Below are 13566 nucleotides of genomic sequence, written 5' to 3' on the forward strand. Positions count from 1 at the left end.
TGTTAATAGCGAATCCGTCATTGCCTGACAGAACAGGCTTTTAAAGGGAATGGGAAATGAGACTCTGATTGGTTTAATGTACATTACTCCCAAAACACACCTACTGTATATTACTAGGGATGTAATGGTACACATATTCGTCACGAGCCGTCACGGGGAAAATTCCAAATGAAGTCATCATTCCTATTTCCTACTCCCTTTGAAGGGCAGAGCAATTGCAAAAAGTGAAATTGCGCCCTGCGTTTTAGACCATGCGCTTAGAACGTTAAAATAGGGCTCGTAATATACATAGTCTATCAAGATCGAATCTTAAATTATCCTTAATGCTTGTTGACCAATTGACTATTATTTTAGCGCGAACGTTTCTGGGTGCCATTAGCTTTGAGGTGAAACCAGGAACTTTGTTAGCAGTAACAGTTTTGAAACTATTTCACCTTCCGCTCATCTGGAGCCCGCAGGACACTGCTCAGTCACAACACTCATTCAAAGAGAGAGAAGACCGCTTAAAGATCATGAAAGAGAACATAAGAGTCATATTCCACTAAAATATGTTGAAGCCCAATGTGACATTTATTCTGTGTTTTCATGTGTTCCAAATTATGTAAATAAAAGTTGTTGAGATAAAAAAAGAATGATAATTATGATATTTAGCAACTGACACCCAATAATTAGGAATTCAGTGCTATTCAAAGTTGCAAATTATTGCATCAAAAACAATGCTATAGCTATAATTTTATCCTCAGAATACAAAAACCTTCAATTGAAGTTTTGATAGCCCTTTATTTGAGATTGAAAGTAAGACTTGTCCATCCACTTTTTCTTTAAAAGGAGCCCATATTTTGATACTTAATTTTTTTGCTAATAAATAGTATAGTATGGTACAGTACAGTATGTGCATGTAATATTACAGTTTATAGTCAAAGTTCAAACTAGTGTTGTAGTATTAAGACCGGTCTTGGTCTTGAGGCCGGTCACAAGACCATTTTTTGATGGTCTTGTCTTGGTCTCAAATGTCTTTGGTCTCAATCTTATCTTGGTCTAAGACGTAGCGGTCTCGGGATTTTAATTCAAGGCCGGTCAAGACCAAAACTTGTGGAATTAAACTAAATCACTGATTTGTGTCTGATTTATGTGTGTATCATCATTAATGTAAGTGGATGTAAAACCTCTGCCTTTAAAATTGATGATTGACTTATTTCTCATTTGATTTCTTTTGTTACTGTTGTGGTGCTAATAGATGACTGGGGGGGTTGTCCTAAAATAAATCTGTCAAAAAATGAATACAGAGGCCCACAACATCAAAGATGTGATTGCACATAATGAACTTGTTGAACTATGAGATCTTGTTGATTTATATAAAAACATCTGACATGGCCTGAAAGTGTGATATTGATTATTTAACAAAAGTTTAACAGCCATGAATAAATAAGTGATTTACAATTTAGACACAGTTATAAACACAAGCTTTGGTTCTGTTTTTGCTAGTTCCAAACAAATCTATAAAACCAGAACTGTTGTGCTTTTCTAAGCAATGACACCATCTGTGTGAATGCTTCGAACGCATTATTCTATATTAATGACTTTTAAGCGTTATGTGAATATTGTATCTAATTTTTATGCTTTCTGGTCTTGGTCTTCAATCGGTTTTGGCACTTCAATGTCTTGGTCTTGCCTTGGTTTCGGTTGAGGTGGTCTAGACTACAACACTAGTTCAAACACAGTGTTGGATGTACACAGACAAGTACGTTTAATGGCACACACAGACTGTTGTTGAAATGAGATCCGTGTGCATGAAAGAAGATATCCAGACTCACCGTGTGTCTTGCTGGACAGGCGCTTGCGCTGATTGGTGGAGGTGTTGTGTGGGAGGAGCGTGTTTTGCTGGTGATTACTGTCAATGGGACTCGTGGCTATGATGTTATCCTTGTACTTGCTCATTAGGGACAGTTTCGTACTGTCGTTTCCTGACGGTGAAAAGGTTACAATTAGGAACAAAGAGATGGAGGAGAGACGGACAGGAAATAATAGCCCACCGAAGGCGCAGAGAAAGACCGCTTGTCATTCAGAAGGACAAGTCAACCCATCTTTGCGAAGCGGTTTTTAGGTTTATGTTACAATAAAGCAAATGAGAGCATCCACGGGCCAGTGACTCAGAATATGACATTTCGTCATTGGCCATTACGCAACACTGCCATGCCCTGTAGTTAGCCTGCGACTTTATAATGAATAAATTGCACAGCAAAGACAACTGACACTGTAGGGTTTTATTGTATTAGCCAAATGAGTGTGACAGCATGTAATCGCTCCCCAACTGCACAGCCTTTTAGGGTATTTATAGTGGGCAACTGTTCAAGACAAACATCATTTCACGTCCAATAAGGGGCAAATAATTCCAATTTCCATTTGTCCTAAAGACATAGTCAGTCTGACACAGTCAGGTCGTATCACGTGACTTATGCAAAACAAACCGACAGTTGCAATTTTTTAGATGCAATTTGAATCTAATAGGTTCAGAATGTAAGGACAGATTTGGTATTACATCATAGATATGCATAAGCTGAAACGATATTCAAAGGATCACACATGAAAAACTTTGTGGGGTGCAGTGTTTTCATAGCAATTTTAAATATAGAAGAACATACACAGTCTTTGATCATGTGCAAGTCAATTATGAATTCACAGCCTGGTTGCAGAGTTATTTACGCACCTCAGATATTAAAGGGAATTTAAAAACTGAATTAGGGGTGTAAATTAAATTGGTAAATGATTAAAGCATGTTATTAAAAAGCTCAAGGTGATTGGGTCTCACGTGTTAATAACTGTGCGTAGTACACACAAATGTGTCCATACAATCCTAGTTGCCAAACAGAAATCAAGATTTTTATAAAATTATGCTCCTAAATCTAGACTTTAATATGTATAATATGTGAAGTTTAAATATTTATTTAAGTAAATAATGTAACTAAAATAATACTGAAACATCAAAACTCTGAATACTTGTTCAGAGTTTTGCCGTTTCAGTTTTATTTTAATTTTATTAACATTTTGAATTAGCTTTTATTTTATATGTATTTAAGTTCATTTAGCTTAATTTGCTGCAATTCATTCATGGAAGCACTTCTCAATAAGTTCGTGAATGTCAGTATTAGTTAACATATTCGCTAAAATGATCAAGGTACAATCCTTTTTTACCTTAGTACTGTCATGAGTTTCAAGGTGCAGACAGTTAAAAGGGATAAAATAAAATACTTTTATTAAACAAAACACAAAAACCCACGAGGGGGCAAACAGAAAATAATCCAGGAACTAAGGGTAGATCAAAAAGGCAAACAAACTCTTCCCACAAGGGGGCAAACAAGAACAAAACAGGGTATTAAACAGGCTTACAAGATCTAGGCAGCAACATGGCAAACATGAAACAGGGAATAAGTCAAAAGGTACCAGCACAGGACAGAGGGAACTGGGGGTTAATAAAGGCGAACAATAACGAGGGATGATTACAAAGGGATGATGACGGGAATGAAACACTGATGGGGCCAAAGCATGAGATGGGAGGACACGTTGAGCAATGTCATAACAAACAGCCACATGTCTCCAAACATGACGCAACACACACACAAGACATTGTATTGTCCTGACCCTGTCCACCAAACTAGAAACTCTGGACAAGAAGGACAGGAACATGACAAGTTTGTGCTAATTTTACCATTTAATACATTTTTAATCAAACTTAACTGTTAACATTAGTTAATGCACTGTGAACTAACATGAATAATTGTTTAGACTTTAACTAACATTACCAATGATTAATAAATGCTGAAAAACGAATTTGCTCATTCTTAGCTTATGTTAGCTAATGCATTTACTACTGTTAACAAATACAACCTTAATGTAAAGTGTTACCTTATTTGTTTTCTCTTATTTTAGTCTTAGTTTTTTTTTATTTACATTCAGTTAACAATTTTAGTGCTTCAACTTGATTCCTGAGACAACATTTCAATTGTCGGTTTAGTTATTTACAATCATGTTTAGGCAAATGTTTTATTTGACTTCAATAAACATAAATGTTTGAATTGTTTTGGTTCTAATAAACTATAATAACCTTGATAATAGTATAACAATATGTGACATTTATTACAATAGTTACATTAAGTCTGTATTGACGTCATGGTAACAAAATTAATTTATCTTATTTTATAATAGATTCTATTGAAAGGGTTCTGCATTGAATGGATGGTGCCGAATATGTTTTGCTAAGTTCTATAAAAGTTGTTTATTGTGTTTCATCTGATTTTGGCTCACGCACGTTTGCATGTTTAGGCTTTACGGGAGAGGTTGTGCAGAAAGTCTTGGTATTAAGTTGAAAATCATGCATAAATTTAGTGTGAAAACCTTTTCTGCTCTCGCAGAACACTTAAATATACATTAGTGAATGAGCCCCAGTGTCCGACGTTTGATTGGCTCACAATTAAACAGCGATTCCCCATCTGCCTACATTCATTATTATCACGTGCTGCATACGGTGAGCTCACACACCTGAGGTGAGGTCCATGCCGCCTTTGTCATTGCACCCTTGAAGCGAGTCAAGGGTACGAGTCACCTGACTGGTGAAGTCCTCTCCGCCGTTCATACACTCGCGCTGCAGATGATGTCGCAGGTCCGTGATGTCATATTCGTACCCGTCCAGTATGGGCGTCTCGCGGATGCTGAGCGTGCCACTGGAGTTGTGGCCCTGCCCACGCGAATTCCTCAAACTCTCCCTCGCCTGGCCACCCATCAGCACAGAGGGGATGTAATGGATCTCATTGGCTGCTTCGGCGCTGGCGCTCTTTTGCGGCTGAGGGACCCGGCGGCGTTTACACCAGCGTCGGCGAGTGTACAGGATCAATACCAAACACAGGATGGACAGCAGCAGAGCGATCATGCCTCCCTGCAGGAAAAGAGAAAAGAGCAGATCTTGAGGGGAGAAAACGGAGAGATCCGATTTATAAAGAGAGTAAAAAAACGATACGTACTGTCTGCCTTACACTTTCCATAGCATTCAAAACCTGAGATCTAAGTAATGGCTTATGGTTTCTTGTTACGAAGTAACGTGTATAATTTGAAAGCTGTGGTCTATCAAACAGAATGATGAAATACCTATTTCAAATGCAAAAATCCCCATTCTCATACATGTAGATGTCAAAAATTAGTTAGATCGTGATGAGTAATGAGTATGCCAATTCTAATAACAACAGACTGTTTCAAAGCCTCCATCAAAATAAAAAATCTTTCCATATAGCTCAGTGAACCTTGAGCTATCAGCAACAACAGATATGTATAGAAGCTGCTGATACATATCTGTTGTGTATTTATTAAACGTTTTCACCGCTTTAGAAGGAATTACATCAGTTTGCGAGTAGAACATTGTGTACATGGTCAATTGTTGAAGTGATAACACAGTGGAAGGGAAGAGGTCCAGATAAAAGAGAATTCATTCTGAAGAACATGTTTGGAGGTATGAAAGTCCATCCTTGAACACGGGGTTGCGTAGGAATGAAAAGCATACCTAATTATATTGATTTCAAACAGAACGATTCTTTATGAATTCTGAACAACGGTGAAGTGAATTTGTTTATCTACAAAAGCTTTCATGTGTTCAGGTGGCTCGGTTAGTACAGAGCCATTGAGAGAGAGAGTCGCGTCAACTCGGTTGACTCCAATGGAGCAGTTTTTTTTATAGCAATGGCGGTTCATGGAGACTCTCAATAGTTCCCGGAAGTTAAAAGTAACACACGGAGATACAGGTGAGTAGACCGACCCTGAGGTAAAATGTTAACCCATAAAAAAGACATAAATCATTTTTATGACAACCTCGGGGTCATGAGTTTTTTCTTTGTCACAGGTAACACATGAATACACTGAAACCACAAAATGTACAGTTGTGAGTTAAAAACCTTTATCTGTGCTTTGCACAAATAAGAACTTCACAACAACATTCAAACGATTTGACATTATACGTTTTATCACAGAGATCAAATTTTTAAAAAGGTTTCCCTTTCGTCTTCCCCATAGGCCGGTGAGATTATAATCTATATGTGCCACTAAAGAAAGATGTGCAAAAACCATACCAAGATCCGTGGCCACATAGCACCGAGTTAGATAATGTATTTTTCCTAATTCCATTTCCTTTGGGTCCATCACCTTGAATTAGCCAAACAAGAAAATATAACTTCACTGCAGAGAAAATGGAGAAAGCTACGGAGCCCTTTTGGGGACATGGTGGTGGAAAAAAAATTAGAGGGAAGAGAAAAATATTTTTTAAAACTTATGCGTTATCTCGCAAAATCTTTGCGTTCCCCCGAGAAACATTGCGTTATCTCGCAAAACTTTTGCGTTCTCTCGCAAAAACTTTTGCGGTCTCTCGCAAACATATTTGCGTTATCTCGCAAAACATTCAAACGTCCTGTTATTCAACTGCGTACATTAACAATGGAGCGGTTCATACTAGATTCCCGGACCAATAACTTGTGAGCTAAACGTTGTTATAACACAAACAACACATTATTCTTAGACAAGGATCAACAACCTAGTCTTCCTCAAAACGAGAATATAAATGTATCTCTATATGAGCAGGAAACATGGGGTAGTTCAAAGAGACCGTCTACAAATTGACTGTAAATCCAAAAAGCGTTATTAAAAAATTGTCATTAATAACTTAAATGTTACACACTGTAGTCTCACCAAATTCAGATTACACATTAATGGCCTCCTGCTGAATCTAAACTGGTTTTAGTTATACTACATTATGTAGCACTGAAGTGAATTACTATTTTGAGTAGCCTAATGATCTTCTGGGTTTGCCCTTTATAGAGGATCCCTTCGGTCTTGTCTCAGCCGGCTCCCGCCTGGGGCTCGTTTTGTTAAAATATTTAGTTCATGTTCATTGTTTACGTTACGTAGAATGAGGTATCATTTGTGTTATAAGAACCTTTAGTTCACTAGTTATTAGTTCGGGAATCTGCATATATAAACCAATGTTTAAGGAGCTAGTCTCAAACTCAGCCAGCAGGACATTAAATATATTCCCCTAATATTGTATTCTGTATTTATTCACACTGTATATCCTGCACTTGCTAATTGCACTTCTGGTTAGACCTAAACTACATTTCGTTACACTGTACTTGTATATGTGTAATGACAATAAAGTTGAATCTTATCTAATCTAAACAGGAAGTGTTTGTCCGAATTCAAAAGTTTTGCGAGATAACGCAAAGTTTTTGCGAGAGAACGCAAAAGTTTTGCGAGAGAACGCAAAAGTTTTTGCGAGAGAACGCAAAAGTTTTGCGAGAGAACGCAAAAGTTTTGCGAGATAACGCAATGTTCCTCGGGGGAACGCAAAGATTTTGCGAGATAACGCAAAAGTGTAAAAAAATATTTTTCTCTTCCCTCTCATTTTTTCCCACCACCATGTCCCTAAAAGGGCTCCGTAGAAAGCCGCATGTTACAGACGGTTTCAAATTAGACCAGATGGATATCACTTTATGAAGGGAAACTATTAAGACCGAACGAAACAGCGCTCTGACTACACGAGGAGCTGCAATTGAATTAGCTACAGTAAAGATGGAAGTGATGCTATTATGGGTTTGTCACGTTCTTTAACAGCTGTCCTGTAAGGAGACCTATTCTAGAGAGGGAAACATTTGGACTTAATGCGTTCTGTCATCCTTAAAACAGGGTGATAATTCAGCTATTGATTGTAACTTCTAATCAACTCAAAGTGTTATTATATAAAGCGTGAAATAAATCATAGAATACCACGTACCATGTGGTTAACAGCTACTGTAGGAGACAAATACAGATAAGAAGGAAAAAAGCACAGATGTGATCTCTATCACAGACAGTCTGCCGTGTCTCGGATGTTTCTCCTGTTGAGGCATCTTTCAGGTAAGACAAATTACAAGTAACATTGCATTTTTTTGTCAACTTCTAGTCACTTTAAGTACACAGTCTCTCCATATGCGAGGTTGCGAACTACGGTGGCTGAAACAGGACTAAGATAAAAAATAAAACTAGGGATGCACCGATACCATTAGTACGAGTACTTGGTAAAGACCAAGTACAAGTGCCGATATTTTTTTCTGGTACTCATCGATACCGATACCTACAACTGAGTCTGTATAATGTAATATTTCGTAAGCTGTTACGTTAGCTGTGAGGGTTTCAGCGCTAATTTCTTGTTAGGAAATAATACATTTGCCAGATTCCATGCCATTCCGTGTTGTACATCAAATACAGTTTTTATGAGTATGAGTACATGAGTACCGGTACTGGTATCGGTGCATCCCTAAATAAAACAAAATACAAAAATAATAACTATGCACTGCAGCTATTTAACCATCCATTGAATGTCTGGAATACATAATACCAGGATATGGGACTTGAAATGATGCTTATAGATTTGACTGTCTGTACATTTCTCAGGCTATGCAAGCAAAGTATTTTTATGAGCAAACCTGAAAATAAAATGTATCCGAGCATTGTAAAAAAAAAGCAGTATAGTCCTACAAGACAGTTACTTTAATAGTTTTATTCAATTAGTTATGGCAAAAGCCTGTGTAAAGGTAAAAGCATGTCCTTGAATATCGAAACGGATCAAACTGATTCTTAAATCAGATTTTCAACTATTATTTAACAGTAGATAATAAATAATGACAGATTTTTTATTGTTATATGAAATATTTGAGACAGAACGGAAATGACTAAACCACTGTGGTGTAATTGGACGCTCTTCAGTGATTTTTGTTTTTATATTATTTGCTTGATATGATTTCGTGCCTCTTCTGTATTTTGGTAAATTGAACATGTTTAGTACTCTGGAAAACGATCGGAAGAGCGGGGAAGATCTCTTCCAGATTATCGGATGGGGGGAAACTGTACGAGAGAAGAGGATGGTGGTTGAGCATTGCTTTATGATAAATCGCCCTCCGCTTCAGCTGTAAAATCAATGCAAAACGTGCCTCACATTCTTCTGCCGCAGAATCTCATTGACTTTCATCTCTAAACAAGTACGAGAATGATAAACTATTGTGATTTCTTTAGATAAAAGTTTACTCGTTTGTTTGTTTATGTGCGAGTATGCGTGATGTGAGACCGAGGGTCCGGCCGATATTAATAAACGGGTCATTGTAGGACAATTTCCCAGATGGGCCTTTATCTGATCTTGGTGGCGTTTGCAGAATAAATGAGAGAGGAAAGAGGAAATGCCCTTTCCGTTCAAGGGTGCATGCGGGCATAAAATAAGGTATTATCGAGCACTTAAACTCTAAGTGCTTGTAGCAAAGGAAAGCCGGTGGGTATAACAGGGATTTACAGAACTGCCTGTGATTTCCATGTTTTTATTGTCATATTTATTAAACCCCGGTTGTGAAAATCCTATTTGGTCAATATTTTCTGGCGTTGGTATATCATTCAGGTGAAAGGAAAGGAGATCACGTTGAACCAACATACGCCATCAATATCATACCATCATATCGAAGATCAGCAACTGCTTAAAAAAACAAAAATGAAGAGTTTGTTTCCTGCAAAATTAGATTTTTAAACTTTTTTAAAAAGAATGTTTTTCATTATGTTATCATGTTTTTATTGTGTTCATAAGCTGTAGTTGTTTTTATTATTATGGCTTGAATCAAAACAAACCAACTACAGTTTGATTGACAATAATTGGAATGCACAATAAAAAACATGATTATAAAAAAACGATGTTAAGTAAATAATCTCTTCATATATACATACTACACAAAAAAGTTTAACCTGGCATCACCAACACATTTTATCTATGCTACAGTGCTTACTTAAGACCACCATGTGCTACCACTGATAATTAGAAGTGCACTTAGGCAGTTCATTTAACATGATGTATATAAATTACAGAAAAAACTGCATTATAAATACACATCTCTTATCATGTACCTTTAGACTGCAACAAAACCTAAAATAACTATTCCAGGAATCCCATCCCTGTGGCAACTTCAAAGATTCATCCTTCACTGCTTTTAACATTGCTTGCCCCTCTTTCCAACATCCCCAGCCATTGGTTACATTCAAGGAGCCTGGGGCCCTTGGGAAGGTGCTCACCGTAAAGATATATCACCTTCCTCTTATGCTTGCTAACAGGGCAGAAACTCATCTACAGCAGGTCTGTTTTATAAATGGATTCGAGCTTTCAGAATGTTTACACCTCCACAGCCTGGCCTTGCCTTCCAGGTGCTTCTACGGAAGAAAAGTTCAGGAGGGACCGGAAAACAAGAGCAAAGACACGTGAAACGGTTTTGGAAAGGTCAGAGTTTTGGGAGCTGTCAAGCTCAAAATGCAAATAAATACCCACTAACCCTTATTTTGTCTATATAAAAAAATCTGCTTTGCATTGTATATTAAAATAATCTCCATCTTTGTCCATGTTTATCGAGTAGGTATTTTATTGCATGTTGGGCGATTTTAAAAGAATTGATTTTTGGTGTATCGCTCCCGTTCGTATCAGATTCTCTAATGCCACCCTGCCAGTTTCCTCTGAAAAACTATCTTCAACAATTCCCAGAAGAGCTGGAAATTACGCATACGTGCCCCACCAAAAAGGCAGAATTGTAGTGTTTATCCAGGACTCATTGGCACAAGGTTTGATGTGCCATTATACTGGCAACAGGGTGCAAGACAAACCAAAGAAAGACTTTAATCACATCGTAAAGTCTGGATTTATTCGTTCAGAGAGACACAATCCCACACTGGGATTAGTTAAAACCAGGACTAGGCTTTAGCATTCCTTTAGCTCAGTGGTTAGAACATGGCGCTTACAACCACAAGGTCATGGGTTTGATCCCAGGGGATTGCAAATACTTAGAAACAAATGTATAGGATAATGCAATATAAATCACTTTGGATTAAAGCTTCTGCCAAATGCTTAAATGTGAACGTAGTTAAATTGGGATATTTAAGTAGTTTTAAAAGAACACACCATATAAAAACATTTAAGATATGTCAGTGCAAGTTTTTTTTTTGATCAAGACAAACATATGAGTTAGTATGGGACTAGTTTTTAAAGCTGTCCGGGAAACCGACCCTAAAGATTGTCTGAGACATTAATCCAGGGCTAGATTAAGATTTCCTGTATTATTAGTAAGAGAAGAAATACTGAAAGAATGGGTCTAAACTCAGAGGTCACAAGTGTATTTTCGTTGGAAACTATATCTGGAAGATTAATATGGAGTCAGTAAAGACTGAGAGAGCAATCCCATAATATTTATAGTGATGAAATCGTACGGTACAATTGCATAATGAAATAATACAGGAAGCTGAGACTCTTCGAGGATGCATTAGTTCAATCAATAGTGCAATTGCATTAGACTCATATATCTCTCCACTTCTCAATGAAGGACATCTTCAGCTTATCATCACTGCACAGTGAGAGACTTTGCATTTATGTCAGGGGTTGGTTTTCACGTGAAAAAGAGCTAGTTATCATCATTGTTACCTCTTTTGCACAATATTTGGGGAATTTTTTAAGGAATGTAAGGCAAAATACCTAAACATCTATACATTTATTTTACAAATTATATGTTTACCAAATGAAATATTATAATTTATATCATTAAATTATATTTGAAAATGTATGAGTACTATTACAATATAAAAATTATAATTCTTACTTTTACTATACTTCTATTAGCATAGAAAAGAAGAGATAAACATTTTATCAAATGATGTACATTTTGCTTAATGTAGTTTGATATAACACATTTGAATTGCAATGAGAGTTTCATTTTCATTGCATAGAACTGATATACATCTTTGACTTCTTGACATAACTTAATACTACTATTTTTAAAAACATCTTGTAGCTTGCAACTTTTATTATGTTAGTGCTTGCTAAGTTCTATAAAGGAAGTAACAAGTTACTGTAAGTAAAAAATACTGTTTTTATAGTTTAAGGTATTGGTAAAAATGATTAAATCATACAATCATCTAAGTATTTTTAAAAATGAATAAACATGTTACACACACAACGTTTTCTTTAAGAAAAGTTTATGTTTTTACAAAACTTTATTGTTGACATAAACTCAAATAAATGTTTCCTTTACATTGGATTTATGCTTAATCAATGCAATGGCAAGATAATAAGTAATTCAAATGCATAAGTATTAACATTTGGGGTGATCTTTGTATGGGGTGAAGTAACACAAATTATTAATTAAAGCGCCCGTACAACGGTGTTTCACGCATTCTGACTTCTTTTCAATGTTAAACGTGCTGTTTTCTCATGGTTAACATGGTCAACTTGTCAAAAAAAGAGTTGGGCGTATTACGTAGTGTTTCTGTGCTCAATACACTCCCCCAGCAATCGTACAGGTTTCGGAATTTTTTTTGAACATATAAAACTGTTTTATTATCTTTTCTTAGTCTGTATTGGAAAATTCTCAGCACACCCAGAGCAGAAGAACGTGCAGACTTTCACGTGTGTGCAGGAGAGAGAGAGAGAGCATACGTTCGCGAAGTTCAGGTGTTTGTTTGTGCATGGCATGTGGATGATGAATGTTATATAAACTGTGGATATAACGCTTGATTTGTAGATCGTTTGAAACTGATATATGGAGCCGTTCCAGCGCTAAAAGATGCCGGACCTGAACCACATGCGATGAGTGGAACTGATGTCTGTGTTTTGTTGACAATGGGTGCGCATGTGTTGGTTCACCCTACCCGTCCCCCCTGAACTCGTCACATGTTTTTGGAAACAATCGTAAAGCTTTATCTATCTTTTATAAATGTAATCAAACTAAATACTTAATATGAAGTATGCAATACTACTCTATGGGTACTCAAGATTAATATGAGATTGGCAGAAACCCTGTGTGTTAGGGCCGCTTTAAACACAATACAAGCATATCGCTGCTGTCCTTCTGAAACCTTGCATCTCCATATTTGGTGATTTTATATTTTTGCCATAAATCATCATTATTTGTCACCCTTTATGATCGTCACTGTGTTTTCCAAATATCTAACCAATAAAAAGTAAGTTACATTACAGACTTGTCCATTATTAATTATACCATCATATCTACTATTGTGCCCAAACCAGGACACAACACCATCTGTTTCAGTTGCCATTTGAGGATGGTTGTCAGGTGTTTTGATATAGATGCAATAAGCTCTATGTTGCACACGCCGCCCGTCTTTCCGCCCAGCATGTGCAAATCACTGCAAGGGCACGGAGCAGCCGCGTCAGTCATCCGTAGAGAGATAAACCACCAGGGAACAAGCTTCAGGCTGGCAAATGGGAGAAATGGGGGTCAGGAGCAGCCTGGATGTTCAGGCTTGCTGAGTAGTGCAAATTGCAGCTTGTAAAACGATGAGCTGAATGAAGGGCAGGTGTGTCGCAAAACCCCCCTGCTAAGAATACAGCCTCCGAGAACGATATTAGGATACTAGAATAAGTTTTGCTTACAACAAATGGTTGTGAAATTTTACATTTGATTATAGGTAAGCTATGGTGACTTTTTCAGGTAAAGGCCCTCCAGAGAGAAATGCAAAAATAAT

General features: G+C 37.0%; 1 protein-coding gene across 6 annotated transcripts in view; it reads right to left on the reverse strand.

The window, feature by feature from the left end:
* The window catches only part of astn1 (astrotactin 1), a 214977-nt gene that overhangs the window by 156319 nt on the left and 45092 nt on the right, over positions 1-13566 (reverse strand). For 3 of the 6 annotated variants that reach the window (XM_056742685.1, XM_056742684.1, XM_056742686.1), the window contains exons 3-4: positions 4537-4930; positions 1815-1964 (exon numbers count right to left, since the gene is read on the reverse strand). In XM_056742685.1, coding sequence (XP_056598663.1) covers positions 1815-1964; positions 4537-4930 — 544 coding nt within the window. Of the gene's footprint in view, positions 1-1814; positions 1965-4536; positions 4931-6110; positions 7282-7804; positions 7962-13566 lie in introns of those variants that run through there. The other 3 variants (XM_056742688.1, XM_056742687.1, XM_056742689.1) reach the window with 3 other exon arrangements.

The sequence above is a fragment of the Triplophysa dalaica genome, chromosome 3 (genome assembly GCF_015846415.1).
Source record: "Triplophysa dalaica isolate WHDGS20190420 chromosome 3, ASM1584641v1, whole genome shotgun sequence".
Lineage (NCBI taxonomy): Eukaryota > Metazoa > Chordata > Actinopteri > Cypriniformes > Nemacheilidae > Triplophysa > Triplophysa dalaica.